This window comes from Sparus aurata, chromosome 5 (assembly GCF_900880675.1).
Source record: "Sparus aurata chromosome 5, fSpaAur1.1, whole genome shotgun sequence".
In the NCBI taxonomy this organism is placed as follows: domain Eukaryota; kingdom Metazoa; phylum Chordata; class Actinopteri; order Spariformes; family Sparidae; genus Sparus; species Sparus aurata.
The window spans coordinates 36540249-36562603 of NC_044191.1; the positions used below are offsets into that span (position 1 = coordinate 36540249).

Here is a 22355-nt window from a genome sequence, read left to right on the forward strand (position 1 = left end):
TCTGCTGGGAAACCTCGGGTCCTGCCATCCATGTGGTGTGACTCTGACACGTACCACCTACCTCAGTGTTGCAGAACATGAACACCCTTTCATGGAAACAGTATTCGCTGATGGCTGTGGCCTCTTCAGCAGGATAATGAGCCACAAAGCAAAAATGGTTCATGATGGTTTGCGGAGCACAACAACAAGTTTGAGGTGTTGATTTGGCCTCCAAATTCTCCAGATCTCAGTCCAACTGAGCATCTGTGGGATGTGCTGGACAAACAAGTCCGATCCATGGAGGGCCCACCTCGCAACTTACAGGACTTAAAGGACCTGCTGCTGACATCTTGGTGCCAGATACCACAGAACTCCTGCAGGGGTCCAGTGGAGTCCATGCCTCGACGGGTCAGCGCTGTTCTGGCAGCAGAAGGGGACCAACACAGTATCAGGCATGTGGTCATAATGTTCTGCCTGATCCGTTTATGTTTGTATTATAATATCAATAAGAGCTAACTTTAAAGACGTCTTCTAAAACAAATCTAACAACATTACTTCTCTTCACTAAAGCAGCAGTACAGAAGTATGAACAGGACGTGCACTTGTTTGGCAGAATAAAATATTATTACTGACACTTTAATAGTTTAATCTGCAGCCAAGTAACACGTTTTAAAGAATGTTTTGGGGCCTTTTATGGCTTCATTGACATGTTAGCTGAAGAGGTGACAGGAAACAGGATGAGAGAGAGTCAGAGCGACACGCAGCAGAGGGCCCGGACCGAGAGTCCAACCCGGTCTGCTGCAGCGAGGACACAGCCTCTGTACACGGGACGCTGCTCTGCCAACCGAGCCAAACGGTTTGTACAATCCTGACATGTAAAGTAACTCCAGCTGGCAGATAAATGTAGCCGAGTAACACTGAGCGACTTACTGACCCACTAACACCATGAGACAGAACCAACCAGAACCAAGATGGATGTTCACAGCAACAATCGTCTTCATGTCGAGGTTTAACCAGATGAGTCTGCTGAGAAGATTTGACTTTTAACACACAACAATCTGTCCAGTTCCAGAAGTCAGTTTGACCTCCTGTCAGCGTCACTGTTCTAATTTATTGAGTCTATAAACTAAAAACCCTCCGAGTCCGACTTCATGTGAACGGACTCGTATAACTGATAAAAACATTCCTCTGGATGTGAGCCATCGTTCAGACTGCAGAGAAAATAAAACGTCTTCTTCTTATTATTGTTTTCTGTAACTTGATATATTTTCAGATTGTGTTGATAAAGTTATACATGATTAAATTAATATCTTATAGCTGCACATTGTCTGACTTATATCTGCAATATTAAATATTATTAAAAAGACATAAAAGAAATATTTGTACATTTATATTGTTGCTGCTGCGGTCAGTGAGTTGTTCCTGTGTGTCCGTCTGTTCTGATCCATCTCTTTAACACTTCATCAGATGTAAAGAAAACAGACAGAAGTGAGTCAGGAGTGAAAAAAACAACAGAGAAATGGTTTATTTTAGTAAATAGTGTGAGCTTTTCACTGCTGTACAACACTGGCATCTGTAGTTGGCACTCTTTAAAGGGACAATCCACCCAAAAACAGAATTCACACCCGTCATCACCTCGGTGGTCACAACATGAAAATAACTGCCATCAGTTCTGTTTGAAGGGGATATTCTTTGTTTTCATGTTTTATTTTTTTGCTCAAAAACCCCAAAAAACAGCCGCCTCAGGGACGCACGGTACAAAATAAAACAGAGAGAAAAACAAACTGAGGTTAAACGAAAAGGCACCGAAAGCCACAACGGACAGAATCAGCCGAACAACTGAAAACTACACGGACATGCAACTCACATCGATTTACACTGAGAGCTATATAGGCATGCAAAAACAACACTGCTCTGAACACACACACACACACACACACACACACACACACACACACACACACACACACACACACACAGTCAGTCACACACACACACAGTCAGTCACACACACACTACAGATCAATGTTTCTGTAAAATACTACTCGGCTCCTGAACAGACGACTGATCCCCCCAGGAGTCTGTACGGTCTCAACAGAACCTGGAGCCTGGTGCATTGTGGGTAACCGTGACAGTTATCAGACACCACGGCTGAGCGGTCCAACAGGAATAAAGTTAGAGAACAGAGGAACCAGAGACAGACGAGAAGAGCCAATCAGAGCGAAGGACGGCCAACAGAGCAGGTGAGCCGATTAAAGGAGCAGTTCTTCCCTCACGCTGTTCCAGCACCGACGGGCCGGGCTGCAGAACTCTGTCTGATTAGTTCTGAGTCCAGAGGACGATCACTAAAGATGGAGTCCGAAATGTTTTGGTGAGATCAGTGGAATTATTTAAAACGGACTCGGGCCGCCATGAGACGTGTTCTAGAATCACAACGTGTGGGACATGAAAACACGTTCTAGTATTTGTGGATTTGGATTTCAGGAATTTAAATCGATTCCAGAACAGGAAGGAATGTGATAAACTCCAGAGTAACGGACGCGCTTCATACTCAACTCTTAGAATAACAGCACAGGATCTAAAGTGTCACAGAACCAGAAGAGTTCTAGAATCTGAAGCTGTCAAGTCAAGAAACAAAAGTATTATTATGGGTCTGACTGAAAGACAGATACCAGAACAGCACTAAAGCAACAACAGCACAAGAATATCCAAAACTGAGATGGAGAATTCATCCCCGACTGGACGTGTTCCAGAATCAGAACATGTGGGTTCCACTATGAGAATGTATGTCTCCATGTTGTAGAACCAGAGAGCTTTTAAACCCGTCTCAGTTTCAAACAGCAGATTGTAGAACAGAGATTTGATCTGAAAATCAGAGGAAACGCTCTCCACGACTGCATGAATGGTTCTGGAACGCCACAACTCGGACTCTAACCAGAACTCCAGTCAGAACACTGAGGTTCTCTGAAACATTTAGTGTGAGATCTCTGAGTCCCTTCAGGCACATGAGACGTGGATCAGGCAACATGGCTGTTTATGCTCATGAGGATGTGAGAGGAGTTCTGCCAGCGCCACCGACTGGACTCTGACTGTGAAGGAGGAGTCCTACAGCATCACATCAGATATGTCAATAATCAATAATCATCCCGATCATTGCAGCTGAGCTCAGATCAGATCTTCAGTCTCAGCAGCTGACAGCATGTACAGAACACACAGGACAGAACAGAGAGGGGAAAGATCGTTCAGGGAGACGGCGGCCATGTTCGTGTCAGCTCGTACAAACAACAAGAAAGTTTACAGCGCGGCGATAAGAAACAAGAAGAAGAGGCGGAGCTTTACAACAACAACAAGGAAACTATAAATCAACGTCCAACAGACGAACACAGCAGGCAAATTTGGTCCTTAACGATCTGGGGGGAGTCCAACCAATCAGAGAACAGCACTCAGACAAGGGGGGCGGGGCATGATGACAGTTTGATGTGTCAGTCAGCTGATTCGTTTCAGTTCCATTTAACTCAGGACGTTAAAGGAACATTCGCATGTTTTGGGAATCTTGTCGTCAGGGTCAGAAGAGAAACTCAGCACTTTATCAACATTAATAAGCAGTGAACACGTCATAAATGGTTTATAACACGATGATGTAGCTGCAAACGCACATTAATGTGAAATAACTGTGAGTCCTCCTGTAGACAGACAGTCCTGTTGTCCCACCTATAAGCAGATCATAAATGACAATATAGTAAAACATAGTTGTAATAATTTACAATATGTCGACATAGAAGTTATGATTGTTATAAATACTGTACATAAATAAACACGACTTCATATCTGCTTCCAACTACAAGACAAAGTGTTATAAACCATTTCAATCCAACACAATACACTGATTATTAATGTTCAACAAGAATTCAAAGTGTTTCCGAACATCTCAACAATCTCATCAGACAAACGAGACGATTTCCCAAAATACCGTTTCCCTGTCCAGGAAAAGATCACATTACATTAGCATCGTTTTCATCCTGGTTGTCGAGAGTCTAAAACACTAACTGGAAGGAACAATTCATCCAAAAATGTTAAAAAAAAAACAAGAAGAAAAACAAAAAAACATAAAATATCTCCGTCCAGCTCGTCTGCTTCGATCAGAGTCTCCAGACGCCACGAGACGCCACGAGACGCCACGAGACGTCGTTCACACCCTTTTCTCAGCTGAGTTCGAAGAGTGAGCTCAACTGCACATCAAGGCTGTAAATCTGTTCTGAGATCAGGTTGTGATGTGTCTCTCCTGCAGACTGAGATCACAGCAGACGAGCTGATGGAGACTTCTGATGTTTTAAATCAAGTCTCAGCTGCTTAATTTGTTTAGCAGAATGCTGTTTTACTGTGAGGCTCCATTCTTGGGCGAACTGTTCCTTTAATACTTTAAAAAAACAAAAATATGTTGGCACGAATATAAACATGTCGAGTTCAGCCGTAGAACATCAGCACGGAAATCAGCTGGAGCTGCAGAAACTGGGGCAAAGTTTTAAGTTTTGCTCTTAATTCAACTTTAAAACAGCCCGTTAGCATCGTTAGCATTAGCTACTCAAACTGAGCCTGCGACAGTTTGACAGCTAGCGATGCTACACTGGACCGACTGATGCAGCCAAACAAACACAGCTCGTACGTCTGACAGCTGAGCCTCTCCGACCCTCTGATGTCACGCCTCAAGTCATTCTGGGTAATGTAGGCATCAACAGGAAAAAGACAAATGAGAATGGAGAAAGAAAAGAGTCTGTGTCCTCTGGTTCTTCCACTGCGTCCACTCAGTGTCTTAGTTGGTCAACAGGTGACCTGCAGGGAGGCGGGGTCAGTAAAATGCTCTGTGATTGGACACTCCTGTGTGTCCACTCACAGCTTCTGTAAATGTAGATGAAGACAGACGTTGGTTCAGCCTGAAGTCCCGTCCCTTCATTAACCCCGGCAGACTCAGACCCGTCCCCCCTCCTCTGACAGCGAAGGACTCAGACGGTCTGACAGGGTTTCAGGAAAAGGTGGAGGAGTTCTTTCTGTTCACTGTCGACCTGCTTTTATGCTTCAATGAATTATATTTGTGTCAGGAGAGCTTTTCACTTCCTCTGGAGGCGTCGCAGCATCGTGTCCGCACAGATCTCTGGACGTCTCGAGCTGAACCAGATCAGATTTTTGTGATTGGTCTGGTCTTCTTTTTGAACCGGTTTTATGTCAGAGGAAGTATCCATAAAGAGTCTAAAGAAATCTGATGGATGATGATGACTGGTTTCACCTCTCTGAGTCTTGGAGCTGGACTGTAGTTGTCCCGTCTTGGTGGAGCTTCCAGAATTATTATCTTGTTTTAAGGCGTTTCACAAAAGAACAAGTAAAGTGTGGATATCATCTGTCTCAGGAGTCTCAGGATGTTTAAGTTCAGCTGGAGTTGGTCTTCAGTGGTGCAGGGGTTTGGTGGGTTTTCTGGGGGTCTAGGCAGGTCTCGATAAGTCTTTTTTGGGGTCCTGGACCAGGTTTTGTGGCCTTAGGAGGTCTTGACCAGGTCGTAGACGTAGATGTGGAAGTCGTCGTCGAACTTGATGAAGTAGACGGAGGGCTTGGCCTCTACCTGGTGGATGACCATCCCCGACCGCTTCCCGCCGTCCTCTTTGGCGTACTCCACCTGTTTGCCCACCAGACTGTCGACCACCTCGCCGGGCTCCCGCTCCGCCGCCACGCTGTCATCTACAGAAACACAGAGACGGAGAAACAGTTATAGTTTTACAATCAATTCAATGCAGAAAGGTGGTTTAGATGAACATTAAACTGAATGTGAGAAGTCAACATCAGAAGATATTCATTTGTTAAAGCTGCTAAAAGGAACTTTGATTTCTTTCTGACTCTGGCGCCCCCTGTGGACTGAAGACGGCGATGACAGAACAAAGACATCTGGGCCCGTATTCACAAAGACTTTTATCTCAACGTTAGGAGGACTCCTAAATCGGGCTAAAAGTTTTTATGTAGGAGTCGTTTCTTAAAAGTAATTCACAAAGCTGCTGAGACCTACTTTTAGTTATGAAAACAGTGAACTCCTAAACTAGAAGTAACTCTCTGTTGCTATGGATGACGTCATTTTATAAGGACGCACTTAGAAGCGGTGACAACGGTGATTGGTTGTTGAGTGACAGAGCAGCTCGTTGAAAATTCATTTAGGCTACACAATGCATGAAGTGAAAATAAGGAAGTTGCCCACAAGCCCATGACAAAGCCTATGAAAACATATTGGATAAAGAAATGTTTTTATGAGGAGAATTAAGTGCACCGCCCCCCCCCCCCCCCCCCCCCCCACACAAAAAAAAAAAAACTAAAACTAATAATTTGGACAAAAATTACAAATTAGAAGATTGCTATGAAAAACGTGTATTGCCAATAAAAGCGGCATTTGCTCGAAAAGCTGCGTCAAACCACTCTCCATTAAAATACGGGAATCGTGTGTTGATCCGGGCCATTTCCCAACAATGTCCAGTACATTGTATAATGTGTCAAAGACAATTTGTGTATTGATGGAATGCAACTTTTTCCGATTGTCAAAAGCCCTATTTGTACGGGACTATAACCTGGGGACCTCCAGTAATTTGTAATAATTGCGGAGGTCGTCTGTGATCTTAATCCCATGCGAATCAGCCATTTCCGTAATTTGTAAAGAGTAATGCACTGCAAATTACCTGCCATATTTCACCAAACACAGAAGTCATGTGATAATATTAGTCCTGTGCGAATCGACATCTCTGTGATTTGGGGTCGTTTTTTGTTTTTCTTAAAGTTTTTTTGTGTTTTCCACACATTTTTTCTGCCTTTTTCCCGGTTAAGAATTATGGAGGCTGCGTTGGGAATTATAAAGTTTTGACAGCATTTTGGGTGCAAATTCAGGAGGCTCATCAGAAGAGCGAAATCTCGAAAGATGATTAGATGGATTACATGCATGGCAGCATGCGGTAAGGAACATTTTTCCATCTTTCAACAGGCTCACCAGTTATTATATTAAAAATATCCATATCTAACCGTTGTGCTGCTCCAACAAGAGCTCCGGTGCGATCAACCCGGGGCATAATGTCAGTAAATTTGAGTTAAAACACAGACTTCGCTTATCCTGTGCGAGTGCGCTGCACGAAACACAGACGTGGTGGGATAATTTCTAAATCATTTGATGTTCCCAGGTAATACTAGTCCCGTGCGAAGAGCTGCATTTTCCCCATAGCCAAATACCATAGTGTTGCCAAACATTTTAACTCCGGCGTTATTGGATTGCTTCGGTTGGTTGGGAACGTTATTGCGTCCCTCACCAACTCAACCACAACTTCAATCCCTTCACTGTCCATCCGACATCGTTTTAATAATTCCCTGTTATTTAGCGTCTCCAAAACATTCGGCTGTGACCAGGTCTTAGCGAGTTAGGAGTCCTCTGGACTACTTCTAAGGTCTCCCAGACTTATGTGCTACTTTTAGGCTTAAAATGTTTTGTGAATAACTCTTATTTTCAAAAATTAGGAGTCCTAAAGTTACGACTGACACGCCCATTATTTTTAGGAGTTGCTCCTAAATTCGCCTGTTAGGAGCTACCTTTAGCCTTAAGATTCTTTGTGAATACGGGCCCTGGGTTTTAGTGGCGTAGCAGCTTCTGTCTGCAACAAGCAGCCTGACGATGAATCATTTCATCATCACAAACTACAGTGAAAAATATGAATTTACCTTTTCATGACAAAAACTAAACTAAATAAAAATGAAGACAATATTCAAACTAAGTTGTTAACATGGCAAATGAAAATTAATATTCCAGTTTACGAGCTGCTGTGTTAACTTGATAAAAGGAACCCTAACATGTTATTTGTGTCGTCAAAATATGGAAAATATCTGCTTCAAAATGAGATTTGTTTCCATCTTAAACTCATTCAGCCACCTTCTTCTGATCAGGAGTCGACTGATGTGACGCTTTCAGAGCCAACACAGATTATAAGAAAATAAATAAGACTGAAAACAGAGGATTTCCTTTTCTAGTACTTTATATTTCCTCTTCATGGCATGTATTTGGTGCAGGTAGTTACTAGATACAGATTCAGATTATTCAGTGTTTACAGGCTGTTCACTGTGACGTGTTACAATCATGATGATGTTGTGGGCGCGACGTGTGAGACGATGCTGCGTCAGAGCCAAAGTCGCACATTTTAAATGATTTTATCAGCAATCTGACAGAAAAATCACAGATACTGATAATCAGAAAAAGCTGAATATCGCCCCCGACAAGCGTACAACACATATCCAAAAACATAATGTTTAAAATCCTTCTGAGCAGAGATGTGGGCTCTTCTCTACCACCGCTCTTCAAACTGTTGGCTGGTTTGCAACAGCGCACAGAGCTGAGTGTTAACAGGAAGAGCTCACATGTCGCAAACTGAAAACAAAAACCTCGGCTGAGGCGCTCACATGTCCACATTAACACGGTCTAATTAGGATCAAGCTGTTTACATGAGCAGCTACAAATCCTGATTATTGTTGTGTTCAGAATAATACTGGAAAATTAGTGTATATCTAGATGTAGCCAATGATGACTGGTGTTACTGGTGCTACTGGTGTTACTGGTGTTACTGGTGTTACTGCTGTTACTTCTGTTACTGCTGTTACTTCTGTTACTGCTGTTACTTCTGCTACTGCTGTTACTTCTGTTACTGGTGTTACTGGTGCTACTTCTGTTACTTCTTTTACTGGTGTTACTGGTGTTACTGATGTTACTGGTGTTTCTGCTGTTACTGGTGTTACTGCTGTTACTTGTGTTACTTGTGTTACTGATGTTACTGGTGTTTCTGCTGTTACTGGTGTTACTGCTGTTACTTGTGTTACTTGTGTTACTGCCATTTCTGAAATTTCTGCTGTTACTGCTGTTACTTGTGTTACTTGTGTTACTGCTGCTACTGCTGTTACTGCTGTTACTGGTGTTACTGCTGTTACTGGTGTTACTGCTGTTTCTGCTGTTACTGGTGTTACTGGTGTTACTGCTGTTACTTGTGTTACTGGTGTTACTGGTGTTACTTGTGTTACTGCTGTTTCTGGTGTTACTGCTGTTACTTGTGTTACTGCTGTTTCTGGTGTTACTGCTGTTACTTGTGTTACTGCTGTTACTGCTGTTACTGGTGTTACTGGTGTTACTGCTGTTACTTGTGTTACTGCTGTTACTTGTGTTACTGCTGTTACTGCTGTTACTGGTGTTACTGGTGTTACTGGTGTTTCTGCTGTTACTGCTGTTACTGCTGTTACTTGTGTTACTGCTGTTTCTGGTGTTACTGCTGTTACTTGTGTTACTGCTGTTACTGCTGTTACTGGTGTTACTGCTGTTACTTGTGTTACTGCTGTTACTTGTGTTACTGCTGTTACTTGTGTTACTGCTGTTACTGCTGTTACTGCTGTTACTTGTGTTACTGCTGTTACTGCTGTTACTGGTGCTACTGCTGTTACTGGTGTTACTGGTGTTACTGGTGTTTCTGCTGTTACTGCTGTTACTGGTGTTACTGGTGTTACTGGTGTTACTGGTGTTACTGGTGTTACTGGTGTTTCTGGTGTTTCTGGTGTTACTGCTGTTACTTGTGTTACTGCTGTTACTGCTGTTACTTGTGTTACTGCTGTTACTTGTGTTACTGGTGTAACTTGTGTTACTGCCGTTTCTGAAATTTCTGCTGTTACTGCTGTTACTGCTGTTACTTGTGTTACTGCTGTTTCTGGTGTTACTGCTGTTACTGCTGTTACTGCTGTTACTGCTGTTACTGGTGTTACTGCTGTTACTTGTGTTACTGCTGTTACTGCTGTTACTGGTGTTACTGGTGTTTCTGCTGTTACTGCTGTTACTGGTGTTACTGGTGTTACTTGTGTTACTGGTGCTACTGCTGCTACTGCTGTTACTGCTGTTACTGGTGTTACTGGTGTTACTGGTGTTTCTGCTGTTACTGCTGTTACTGGTGTTACTGCTGTTACTGGTGTTTCTGCTGTTACTGGTGTTACTGGTGTTACTTGTGTTACTGCTGTTTCTGGTGTTACTGCTGTTACTTGTGTTACTGCTGTTACTGCTGTTACTTGTGTTACTGCTGTTACTTGTGTTACTGGTGTTACTTGTGTTACTGCTGTTACTTGTGTTACTGCTGTTTCTGAAATTTCTGCTGTTACTGCTGTTACTGCTGTTACTTGTGTTACTGCTGTTTCTGGCGTTACTGCTGTTACTTGTGTTACTGCTGTTACTTGTGTTACTGCTGTTTCTGGTGTTACTGCCGTTTCTGAAATTTCTGCTGTTACTGCTGTTACTTGTGTTACTGTTGTTACTGGTGTTACTGGTGTTTCTGGTGTTACTGCTGTTACTGGTGTTACTGCTGTTACTGCTGTTACTTGTGTTACTGCTGTTACTTGTGTTACTGGTGTAACTTGTGTTACTGCCGTTTCTGAAATTTCTGCTGTTACTGCTGTTACTGCTGTTACTTGTGTTACTGCTGTTTCTGGTGTTACTGCTGTTACTGGTGTTACTGCTGTTACTGCTGTTACTGCTGTTACTGCTGTTACTGGTGTTACTGCTGTTACTTGTGTTACTGCTGTTACTGCTGTTACTGGTGTTACTGGTGTTTCTGCTGTTACTGCTGTTACTGGTGTTACTGGTGTTACTTGTGTTACTGGTGCTACTGCTGCTACTGCTGTTACTGCTGTTACTGGTGTTACTGGTGTTTCTGCTGTTACTGCTGTTACTGGTGTTACTGCTGTTACTGGTGTTTCTGCTGTTACTGGTGTTACTGGTGTTACTTGTGTTACTGCTGTTTCTGGTGTTACTGCTGTTACTTGTGTTACTGCTGTTACTGCTGTTACTTGTGTTACTGCTGTTACTTGTGTTACTGGTGTTACTTGTGTTACTGCTGTTACTTGTGTTACTGCTGTTTCTGAAATTTCTGCTGTTACTGCTGTTACTGGTGTTACTGCTGTTACTGGTGTTTCTGCTGTTACTGGTGTTACTGGTGTTACTTGTGTTACTGCTGTTTCTGGTGTTACTGCTGTTACTTGTGTTACTGCTGTTACTGCTGTTACTTGTGTTACTGCTGTTTCTGGTGTTACTGCTGTTACTTGTGTTACTGCTGTTACTGCTGTTACTTGTGTTACTGCTGTTACTTGTGTTACTGGTGTTACTTGTGTTACTGCTGTTACTTGTGTTACTGCTGTTACTGCTGTTACTTGTGTTACTGCTGTTTCTGGCGTTACTGCTGTTACTTGTGTTACTGCTGTTACTTGTGTTACTGCTGTTTCTGGTGTTACTGCCGTTTCTGAAATTTCTGCTGTTACTGCTGTTACTGGTGTTACTGCTGTTACTGGTGTTACTGCTGTTACTGGTGTTACTGCTGTTACTGCTGTTACTGGTGTTACTGCTGTTACTGCTGTTACTGGTGTTACTGGTGTTACTGGTGTTACTGGTGTTACTGGTGTTACTGGTGTTACTTGTGTTACTGGTGCTACTGCTGCTACTGCTGTTACTGGTGTTACTGTTGTTACTGGTGTTACTGCTGTTACTGGTGTTACTGCTGTTACTTGTGTTTCTGCTGTTACTGCTGTTACTGCTGTTACTTGTGTTACTGTTGTTACTGGTGTTACTGCTGTTACTGCTGTTACTGCTGTTACTTGTGTTACTGTTGTTACTGGTGTTACTGCTGTTACTGGTGTTACTGCTGTTACTTGTGTTACTGCTGTTACTTGTGTTACTGCTGTTACTGCTGTTACTGGTGCTACTGCTGTTACTGGTGTTACTGCTGTTACTGGTGTTACTGCTGTTACTGCTGTTACTGGTGTTACTGCTGTTACTGGTGTTACTGGTGTTTCTGCTGTTACTGCTGTTACTGGTGTTACTGGTGTTACTTGTGTTACTGGTGCTACTGCTGCTACTGCTGTTACTGGTGTTACTGTTGTTACTGGTGTTACTGCTGTTACTGGTGTTACTGCTGTTACTTGTGTTTCTGCTGTTTCTGCTGTTACTGCTGTTACTGGTGTTACTGGTGTTTCTGCTGTTACTGCTGTTACTGGTGTTACTGCTGTTACTGGTGTTACTGCTGTTTCTGGTGTTACTGCTGTTACTTGTGTTACTGCTGTTACTTGTGTTACTGCTGTTACTTGTGTTACTGGTGTTACTGGTGTTACTTGTGTTTCTGGTGTTACTGGTGTTACTTGTGTTACTGCTGTTACTGCTGTTACTGCTGTTACTTGTGTTACTGCTGTTTCTGCTGTTACTGCTGTTACTTGTGTTACTGCTGTTACTTGTGTTACTGCTGTTACTTGTGTTACTGGTGTTACTTGTGTTACTGCCGTTTCTGAAATTTCTGCTGTTACTGCTGTTACTTGTGTTACTGTTGTTACTGGTGTTACTGCTGTTACTGGTGTTACTGCTGTTACTTGTGTTACTGCTGTTACTGCTGTTACTGGTGCTACTGCTGTTACTGGTGTTACTGCTGTTACTGGTGTTACTGCTGTTACTGCTGTTACTGGTGTTACTGCTGTTACTGGTGTTACTGGTGTTTCTGCTGTTACTGCTGTTACTGGTGTTACTGGTGTTACTTGTGTTACTGGTGCTACTGCTGCTACTGCTGTTACTGGTGTTACTGTTGTTACTGGTGTTACTGCTGTTACTGGTGTTACTGCTGTTACTTGTGTTTCTGCTGTTACTGCTGTTACTGGTGTTACTGGTGTTTCTGCTGTTACTGCTGTTACTGGTGTTACTGCTGTTACTCGTGTTACTGGTGTTACTGGTGTTACTGCTGTTTCTGGTGTTACTGCTGTTACTTGTGTTACTGCTGTTACTTGTGTTACTGCTGTTACTTGTGTTACTGGTGTTACTTGTGTTTCTGGTGTTACTGCTGTTACTTGTGTTACTGCTGTTACTGCTGTTACTTGTGTTACTGCTGTTTCTGCTGTTACTGCTGTTACTTGTGTTACTGCTGTTACTTGTGTTACTGCTGTTACTTGTGTTACTGGTGTTACTTGTGTTACTGCCGTTTCTGAAATTGCTGCTGTTACTGCTGTTACTTGTGTTACTGGTGTTACTTGTGTTACTGCTGTTTCTGCTGTTACTGGTGTTACTTGTGTTACTGCTGTTTCTGCTGTTACTGGTGTTACTTGTGTTACTGCCGTTTCTGAAATTTCTGCTGTTACTGCTGTTACTTGTGTTACTGCCGTTTCTGAAATTTCTGCTGTTACTGCTGTTACTTGTGTTACTGCTGTTACTTCTGTTACTGCTGTTACTTGTGTTACTGGTGTTACTTGTGTTACTGTTGTTACTGCTGTTACTGCTGTTATTTGTGTTACTTGTGTCAGTGCTGTTACTTGTGTTACTGCTGTTACTTGTGTTACTGTTGTTCCTTCTGTTACTTGTGTTACTGCTGTTACTGCTGTTTCTGATGTTACTGCTGTTACTTGTGTTACTGCTGTTACTTGTGTTACTGTTGTTCCTTCTGTTACTTGTGTTACTGCTGTTACTTGTGTTACTGGTGTTACTGCTGTTACTGCTGTTATTTGTGTTACTTGTGTCAGTGCTGTTACTTGTGTTACTGCTGTTACTTGTGTTACTGCTGTTACTTGTGTTACTGTTGTTCCTTCTGTTACTTGTGTTACTGCTGTTACTGCTGTTACTTGTGTTACTGTTGTTCCTTCTGTTACTTGTGTTACTGCTGTTACTGCTGTTTCTGATGTTACTGCTGTTACTTGTGTTACTGGTGTTACTTGTGTTACTGCTGTTACTTGTGTTACTGCTGTTACTTGTGTTACTGTTGTTCCTTCTGTTACTTGTGTTACTGCTGTTACTGCTGTTACTGCTGTTACTGCTGTTACTTGTGTTACTGTTGTTACTGCTGTTACTGCTGTTACTTCTGTTACTGCTGTTACTTGTGTTACTGTTGTTCCTTCTGTTACTTGTGTTACTGCTGTTACTGCTGTTACTGCTGTTACTTGTGTTACTGCTGTTACTTGTGTTACTGCTGTTACTTGTGTTACTGCTGTTACTTCTGTTACTGCTGTTACTTGTGTTACTGTTGTTCCTTCTGTAACTTGTGTTACTGCTGTTACTTGTGTTACTGTTGTTCCTTCTGTTACTTGTGTTACTGCTGTTACTTGTGTTACTGCTGTTATTTGTGTTACTTGTGTCAGTGCTGTTACTTGTGTTACTGCTGTTACTTGTGTTACTGTTGTTCCTTCTGTTACTTGTGTTACTGTTGTTCCTTCTGTTACTTGTGTTACTGTTGTTACTGCTGTTACTTGTGTTACTGTTGTTCCTTCTGTTACTTGTGTTACTGCCGTTTCTGCTGTTACTGCTGTTATTTGTGTTACTTGTGTCAGTGCTGTTACTTGTGTTACTGCTGTAACTTGTGTTACTGCTGTTACTGCTGTTACTTGTGTTACTGTTGTTCCTTCTGTTACTTGTGTTACTGGTGTTACTGCCGTTTCTGAAATTTCTGCTGTTACTGCTGTTACTTGTGTTACTGCTGTTACTGCTGTTACTTGTGTTACTGCTGTTACTTGTGTTACTGTTGTTCCTTCTGTTACTTGTGTTACTGCTGTTACTTGTGTTACTGGTGTTACTGCTGTTATTTGTGTTACTTGTGTCAGTGCTGTTACTTGTGTTACTTGTGTTACTGCTGTTACTTGTGTTACTGCTGTTTCTGATGTTACTGCTGTTACTTGTGTTACTGCTGTTACTTGTGTTACTTGTGTTACTTGTGTTACTGCTGTTACTTGTGTTACTGCTGTTACTTGTGTTACTGTTGTTCCTTCTGTTACTTGTGTTACTGCTGTTACTTGTGTTACTGGTGTTACTGCTGTTATTTGTGTTACTTGTGTCAGTGCTGTTACTTGTGTTACTTGTGTTACTGCTGTTACTGGTGCCCAGTGTGTCCCACTCACTGGAATCGGGCATGATGCGCAGGTCTCCCTCCTTGTAGTCGTCCAGCAGCTGGTACATGTAGAGGACTGGGTCTTTCTCGTAGGTGATGTAGAACCAGGCGGTCATGATGGGAGCTCGAGCCAACACCATCCCCCTCCACTCCTCCTTCGGCCCGTCCTCCGTCTCGAACATATGCTCCACCGCCTTCCCGATCATCGTCTCTGCCAGCAACGAGTCGCTCACACGGGCCGGAGCTGGACCAATCACAGAGAGGCAGAGAGGGAGTTAAGACTGACATCATCAGCTCACCTCCTTATAGTCACCAAACAAAACGAAATATAATTATCTGTGTAATAAAACTATAAGTCAGAGCTTTAGTGTGTCCTCTAGATGCTGCTGGGATCAAACTCTCTCTCCTCCTCTTCCTCACCCACTCTGTCGGGCAGGACCTCCAGCCCCACCACCCGCTCGTCACTGTACAGCTCCAGGCCGTAGATGCAGTCGAAGCCGTCATATTTGATCAGGTAGAGGGAGGGGTTAACAGGGACCTGGTCCAGGACCGTCCCCTTCCACTGGGACGACTTACCTGAGAGGAAGCACACACACAATTATACAGATTCATGAGATGAACAGGAAGGAAAAGCTGTTTTTTACGTTTCACAGTCGTCAGCAGACACACAGCAGAACCTGACTTCTTTCAGCCAAATGTTGAAAAATGGCTAGAAAAGCCGAACTGAAAAAAGAAACTTAAATCACAAGCATGACATACTGGCTTTCAACTGCTCCTTAAATCCAACTTACTGCCTTCCTTCCAGATGTGCTGGATCCTGCAGCCCACTATGCTCCTTCTGGGCTGAGCCAGAGTCTTACTGGGACCAACACTGGTCCTCTGTTTCCTGCAGGGAGAGAGAAAATCACAACAGAAGGATGAGAGGAGCCGATGATGAAGATGACAAGGAACAAAATGAAACGAGAGGTGGAGACACAAGAAGAAGAAGTGATCTGTAACACTTGGTTTTGGAGATAAAGTCTCTTGTTGATTGATGGTCACCACTCGTCCGTCAGACTTACTTGTGCGAGTTCTTTTTCTTCATCATGTTTGCAGACACGCCTGAATGTCCTGAAACACAAACACTCACATTCAGCTTCTGTCACCATGTTTCTACTCAAAGCAGAAAGAAGTTCATGTAGAACTTCTGCTGAATGAACAAGAAGGTCCAAATAATGCAGAATGAGTCAGAGACAGAGTTTCACAGAGTTTATAAAGTGTCTCCAACTCAACAACTCACTAAACTGACACATTTGTTAAGGGAGTCTGGGGACTTTCTCCACGGGGACAAAGAAGTAGCCTATATTGTTACTGTTTAGTGTCTTTGTAACATGTGACATGTTTAGATCAATAACATGTTTCTTCTTTCATAAATGGAGTGTAAATGGTGAAATCAGTGTAAACAGTGTGTTCAAACAGCTGATCAATGTTGGCAGGTAAGACTTTAGCACTTTAGACACTTTGTGTTGCTGGTTCAATTGTTGGATCAGGTGAAACAGACGCAGGTGAAGAGAGACCAAACATGTTCCTCAAACTAACGTCATCAGTATTTTTAGCGTTTGCTGTGTTTGTAACTCACCTCCGTCTGCTCGGGGCCGCGGGGCCGCTGGGCTCTTGAATGGGGTCTTCATTCATCCACCTGTGGGGGGCAGCCAGCCAGGCTGCCGGTCCGGGCTAAAAGCTAGTAGGTGTGTGTAACACCAGGCTGGGGGCGGTGTGTGTGTGTGTGTGTGTGTGTGTGTGTGTGTGTGTGTGGAGGGGGGGTGAGGATGGAGGGAGGGGGCAGGGGGGAGGAGGGTAGGGAAAGGAGGGAGGAGGTGGTGGGAAAGAAGGTGCACCAGGAATTAGGCCGGGCCCCGGACAGGCTGCATAGAGGCTGGGTACAGACTAACACCTGGACACTGAGGCGACGTCACAGCTGATGGACTCGATGAGGAAACGTCGTGTTCAGCCTGAGGAGGGAAACCAGACACAGAGCAGAATGTGATTGTTCCGTCTTCTTCATCTCCACATGACCCGAGAAAAGTTCTGAATTCTGTCGCCATCAAACAAACCTTTACTTCCTGTCTGTGTCTGACAGTCACAGGTAATCTCACGTTGTAACCAAACAGATTTAAGATCTTTTATCCTGTTTCGTTTCAGGAATTTCTGCCATTTTTTTTCTCAGTTGCTGGGTAATTTTCTGACGATCGACGAATTGATTGATCAGATAATCGTTGCAGCTCCGAGGACGCTGAAGCTTACTGTCTGTTGTCTGACAGGTGAGGAGCTCGTGTGTGGACGTGTTAAAGAAAGCGTCCCAGTTTTATATAACTGATCAGAGATTTCTGACTGAGCCGCCTGACTGCAGGCTTTAAAGGTTTACTCCTCATATAAACCCTGAATGAGAGTCTTTGAAGGAGGAAATTAGCAGCGGGTCGCTTCTCTTCATGTTTGCTTCAGTCGTCGGCCATCTTTTCTGTTCGCTCTCTCGGCCTTCAGCTGAAATCATCAGTGTTTGTCCAGCGGAGTGAATCTTTAACTCTGAGGCAGGAAACATGTGAGTCTGAGGAGTTTACCTCAGTCTGAGCTCTGTGACTAACCCGATCACCGCTTTACACAGAAGTTTAACCCCCGACTCGACCACAGGTCACAGGGTCGGAGGTCAAAGGTCGGGGAGCCTCTCCACCCCTCGGACCTCCACAGCACAAGTATTCTTCAATAGATTCAATATTCTTTCTGTCAGTTAGTGATTATCATTAGTGATGATTATATGTGATTATTCAACTAGAACTACAACACAATGTATTTACTCACTTATCAGACCATCCCTTAAACAAGTTCCTCTTTCATACTATCTTAGTGTTTTTTACATTATGGATTTATTATTGATGAGTGGAGGTCTATTGATCTATTACACATCAGAGACTGATTTATCAATCAATACTGGACCATCATAAATATACTGGTATGGGTGCATAAGTTGTCTGATACGAAAACCTTTTGTTTGCTTGGAGTCATTTTTAATTGTTAGAGTACCTTTGAGATTGAATGTTTCGACATATGGAAGTAAAGAACATAAATATATCAGCTGACGACACACACGTTTACAATGATCCTTCAAATGTGGTGATCAAACATATGTGACAGATATTTTACATTTTATAAATCACCCCAAGTATCTTTTTTCACAATTATGTTATGTTAAAGAAAGAAAACAAAACATTTCGGGCAGATACATCCACATGTTATGGAGCAGCTGATGTTTTGGTCGGGCTCTCGTCTTCGCTCGCTTTAGAAAGAAATCAAACTGTTCAATCTTTGTGTTTCTTTTGATTCTCACACAACAAAGACAAAGGTGATGGTCTGAGTTCAGATCCACAGACCGCCTCACACTGGATACGTCAATAAAGTCAACAAATTATGTGCAGGAAAATCTATCTCTATTCACTACTGCACAGTTGTTATGACATTTAAGTCTAAGTAATTATTGGTTTTATCGCGCATCGTCGCTTTCTTTATATTTTAATTCTCAAGTTGACGTAAATCAGAGTCAGTGTCATTGTAAGAATGTTGTCAGATGTGAACCAGCTGTTCTGGAGTCTGTTTGCCACAACAAGACTTTCTCACTGTCTATCGATAAACTCTATAAAAACTCATGACATGATAAATATAAAAGGCCACCGTCAAGTATTAAAAGACTGTTCTCAGTGATTTGGTGTCCAAACAGACTCCACACGTACGATCATTCAAAATCGGGATAAACTTGAATCGAACTGCAGCAGAGAGAAAGTCGTCTGATAAGCAGAGATACATTCTGTCTTACAAGGTCACACACACACACACACACACACACACACACACACACACACACACACACACACACACACACACACACACACACACACACAGCTGCTTCTGCACAAACGATATAAACAGGACGATTTCCCCTCTGACACACAGAGACTCTCCTGATGTTCTCTCCTAAAATAACCAACATGCTAAGAGGAGCTCTGCAGAGCTGCAGGCTGCACCACAGAAACCACAACAACTGCAACACAAACACACACCTGCTGCTACAGGAGCAGCTGGTCGCACACATGCACTGCTGCAGCAACACAACACGACAACAGCACAGGATCTCATCAGACCGGGACCAGACCGGGACCAGACCGGGACCAGGACCAGACCAGAATGAGGCCACAGAGAGACAGATGAACGTCAGAGTCTCAGCAGGAGGTAAAGTTCTGATGTGAGGGATTAAAGCTGATCGGTTCTCAGATTGACAGATGGAGCAGATCTGCTGCTGTCGGCATCATCACATCATTACAAACACAAAGCTGCAGCTGACTTGTTCTGACAGAACGCTGACTGACTTCAGTTCTGGATCAAAACTAAATGTATTTTAGGCTACAAACGATTATGTCATCATGGTTAGAGATGTTACCATATCATGTTTTCTTTTCAAATCTGTCCAGGATGAACCCTCGTCACAGACAACACAATCAACCCAACATCTCCTGGGACCAGTCAGCTGATTGTCCTCATCACACAGGAGAGGAGTCAGGAAGTGACGCTGCAGGCTAATGCTAAGCTAACGGTGTCAACTCTGAAGTGTACAGGCTGCTGCTGGGAAGCAGCGATGTCCTGTTTCTGATAAATACATTAAGTCTTCTCGGATTGCTGATGCTGATTCCAGCATATAAGAAAGTATTTGCGGCGTGTCTGATAGTGTATCGGAACAAACCAACATCAATCAATCCTAATGTCGTCTATTAGAAGAAGAAATACATCAGAAAACAGTGAAAACGTGTCAGTGAAGCAGAGTTCCAACAATCACTGCAGAATTAAAGACTGTTGATCTCATCGGTCGATGCAGATAGAAATAAATAATCAAACGTTGTGTCAGCGGATTCTTTGGCCTCTTTTGTTTCAGCCAACACTCAGTTTCACGTGTGAAGGTTTGCAGGTTTCTTCTGTGACAGTTAATTGCAGATATCTTTGCAGAGTTGTGTGCAGTGTCAGGGGATCAAATCTGATCACACGTGTCAACAACATGTTTAATTCACAATAAACTGAGTGACTCCAGATAATCCTTCCTGTCGACACGCTAGCAGGAACGAATCCAGTTGCGTCGGATCCTCTCACATCAGCACTTCAACACTTTGGATGTCACAAAACAGCTGGAGCTCCTGATCGGCCAATCAGGACTCCAGGATGAAAATAAGTAGGTGTGTCCTACAATGAGGTCATCCAAAACCTTCCAGGCTGATGAAAGGTGCAACTGTTTGCATATTTACATGAACATTGTACAGGTATGTTATAAGCACACAGACTCCTTCTACTCTGTGATTTATTTGTTTACTTCCCTAATTCATTTTTCTCTCCGTCTGCTCCGTTTTGTTCCTCACTGTTTGCTTCATGTTCTCTCACCAGGGATCAATAAAGGTTTATCTGATCTTAAAGTGGCTCCTCAGTCAGACAGAAGTTGTCTCATCACATCAGTGACTTCAACACAATCACAAACTTTTAATTTATATGTTAATGGAAGCTACTTAACAAGAACTCAGTCAGCTGGGAATGAACAGTTTGCACAGCCAATAGGGAAGCTTGTTACAGGCAACATCCCGGTAACCAGGGTTACTATTTCTCTCCTCGAAAAATGACTGAGCGATCATCCGCTCACTGCAGGCTGAGCTCCTGAAATTTAGCAGATCTGAGCTCTGAGTGCTGTTACTCAAACCTGAAGACACTCGTCTGCACCTTCATTCAAGCTAACAACATTTTTATGAAGACAAATCATTATTTTCATAATTAATACACCTACAGAGCTTGTAGAAAGGTGCAGAATAACAGCGTCTCTTTTCCTTAGAAACATGATTCTAACTTTGTCGAATCCAAAATGACTCATTTGTTTATCTCTGCATCAGAGTTCTGACAGCTGACACAAGAAGAGGCTGAACGTCCACAACATCGTAACAAAGTTAGTTCAGAGGCCTGTACTGCTTAATGTCTCTCCATGAGCGGGTCCATTAAATCACAAATCAATAGAGCTCTCAACTAAACCACACACACACACACACACACACACACACACACACACACACACACACACACACACACACTCTCCACCTCCTCATTTAAACACAATGGAGGGTCAGACTGACACACTCCAGAAGAACTTGTTCTGGTACCAAATAACCATCAGTAATATGTTGATGATGTTGTACAGCAGTGAAGTCGATCAGTGTGGGTCCACATCCACAGAACCAGAGCCACACACAGCATCCAGTCTGATGACATCACGTCAACAACATCCACACCTCAGTGACTCACCTGAGCTCACCTGAGAGAGGACACACAACACCAACCCGACAGCTCAGTGCCCTCACACACACACACACACACACACACACACACACACACACACACAGAAGGTGTCTTTCTTACAGTGTGAATGTGCTGTCCAGTGTGTGTGTGTGTGTGTGTGTGTGTGTGTGTGTGTGTCTCAGGTCACACTACACTAGCAGCAGCCTGTCATCAGCTGTCCTCTCTCAGTGGACCTGTTGTGGATGTGCAGCTTGTTTGGGTTGATGATGATGAAGATGAAGATGATGATGAAGATGAAGATGACCAGCCAGAGGTCACACTTCACCCTCCTCATTACCTGCCTGACACACAACCTGCCCCGCTGCTCACACTCACACACACGATTTAAATATGTGCACAGATCAGTGGTCAGCCCCCCTCACGGCAGCCATATTGCGCCAGTAACGTTATTTACAAAAACCCGCATCAGCGCAAAAAAAAAAAAAAGGGAAAAAAGGCGCAAGCGAACAAAGGGAGAGGGAGGTCTGGAGAAGCCCTGGCGCTATGCTAGCTGCTCTGCGGTACCGCGTCAACGCGGACAGACGGCCCGTTAAACGGCTCGTCCGGCGGTGCCGGAGGCCGCAGTTTCTTACCGATGCAGCAATCAGTGTCGCCGCATAATCCCGATCAACCGCCGTCGCTCCAAATTGATCCGCTCTGCCTCCGTTTGGTTCTCCGCTGCGTCAAGCTAGCTGCGCTAAAATGGAGGCAAGGCGGGAGTGGGGCGGCGCGGCCTTCAAAATAAAAGCGGGGTTTTTGATGCAGTGTGCTGTTTTTCTTTTACGAAATAAAGCAGAAATACTAAACTGATGAATTCAGATCCGGATAGAGACGTTTGTGAAGACATGACCACATGTGAAATTACATTTACTGCAAAATAGATAACGTGTATATATATACGTGCAATATAATTGATCAGTTTCATCTTTTGTTGATTCCAATATGTCTCACTGTGAGTTCAGATCTGCAGCACACACCGTGTTAATGTCCCGCTGTTGTTTCTATGGTTGTAAATAGCACTTTGGTTATTTTTATGTCTTGTTTAGTTTGCTTTTTTCT

The 22355-nt window shown here is 43.3% G+C and overlaps 2 protein-coding genes across 4 annotated transcripts in view; one reads left to right on the forward strand and one right to left on the reverse strand.

Annotated features, from left to right (window-relative positions):
• LOC115581335 (GTPase IMAP family member 8-like) overlaps positions 1 to 22355 on the forward strand; it is a 451552-nt gene that overhangs the window by 330313 nt on the left and 98884 nt on the right. The gene's annotated exons all lie outside the window — the stretch shown is intronic.
• Positions 1480 to 22045, reverse strand: spinb (spindlin b). Of its 2 annotated transcripts, none has more exons than XM_030416420.1 (7): positions 21890 to 22045; positions 16528 to 16900; positions 15971 to 16019; positions 15701 to 15795; positions 15330 to 15485; positions 14920 to 15153; positions 1480 to 5706 (listed from the first exon to the last, which is right to left on the reverse strand). In XM_030416420.1, the coding sequence occupies exons 2-7, from the start codon at positions 16577 to 16579 to the stop codon at positions 5507 to 5509; spliced, it is 786 nt and encodes a 261-aa protein (XP_030272280.1). In that variant the 5' UTR covers positions 16580 to 16900; positions 21890 to 22045; the 3' UTR covers positions 1480 to 5506. The 2 variants fall into 2 exon arrangements, with proteins under 2 accessions (XP_030272280.1, XP_030272281.1); XM_030416421.1 differs by lacking the exon at positions 21890 to 22045 and adding an exon at positions 17003 to 17928.

Bases quoted from the DNA above. Each gene is read 5' to 3' on its own strand.
- spinb (XM_030416420.1), bottom strand. From the start codon at position 16,579: ATGAAGACCCCATTCAAGAGCCCAGCGGCCCCGCGGCCCCGAGCAGAC. The intron at 16,020-16,527 runs GTGAGTTACAAA...TTTGTGTTTCAG, and splicing joins GCGGCCCCGAGCAGACGGAG to GACATTCAGGCGTGTCTGCA. The intron at 15,486-15,700 runs GTAAGTTGGATT...GCTTCCTCTCAG, and splicing joins GCACATCTGGAAGGAAGGCA to GTAAGTCGTCCCAGTGGAAG.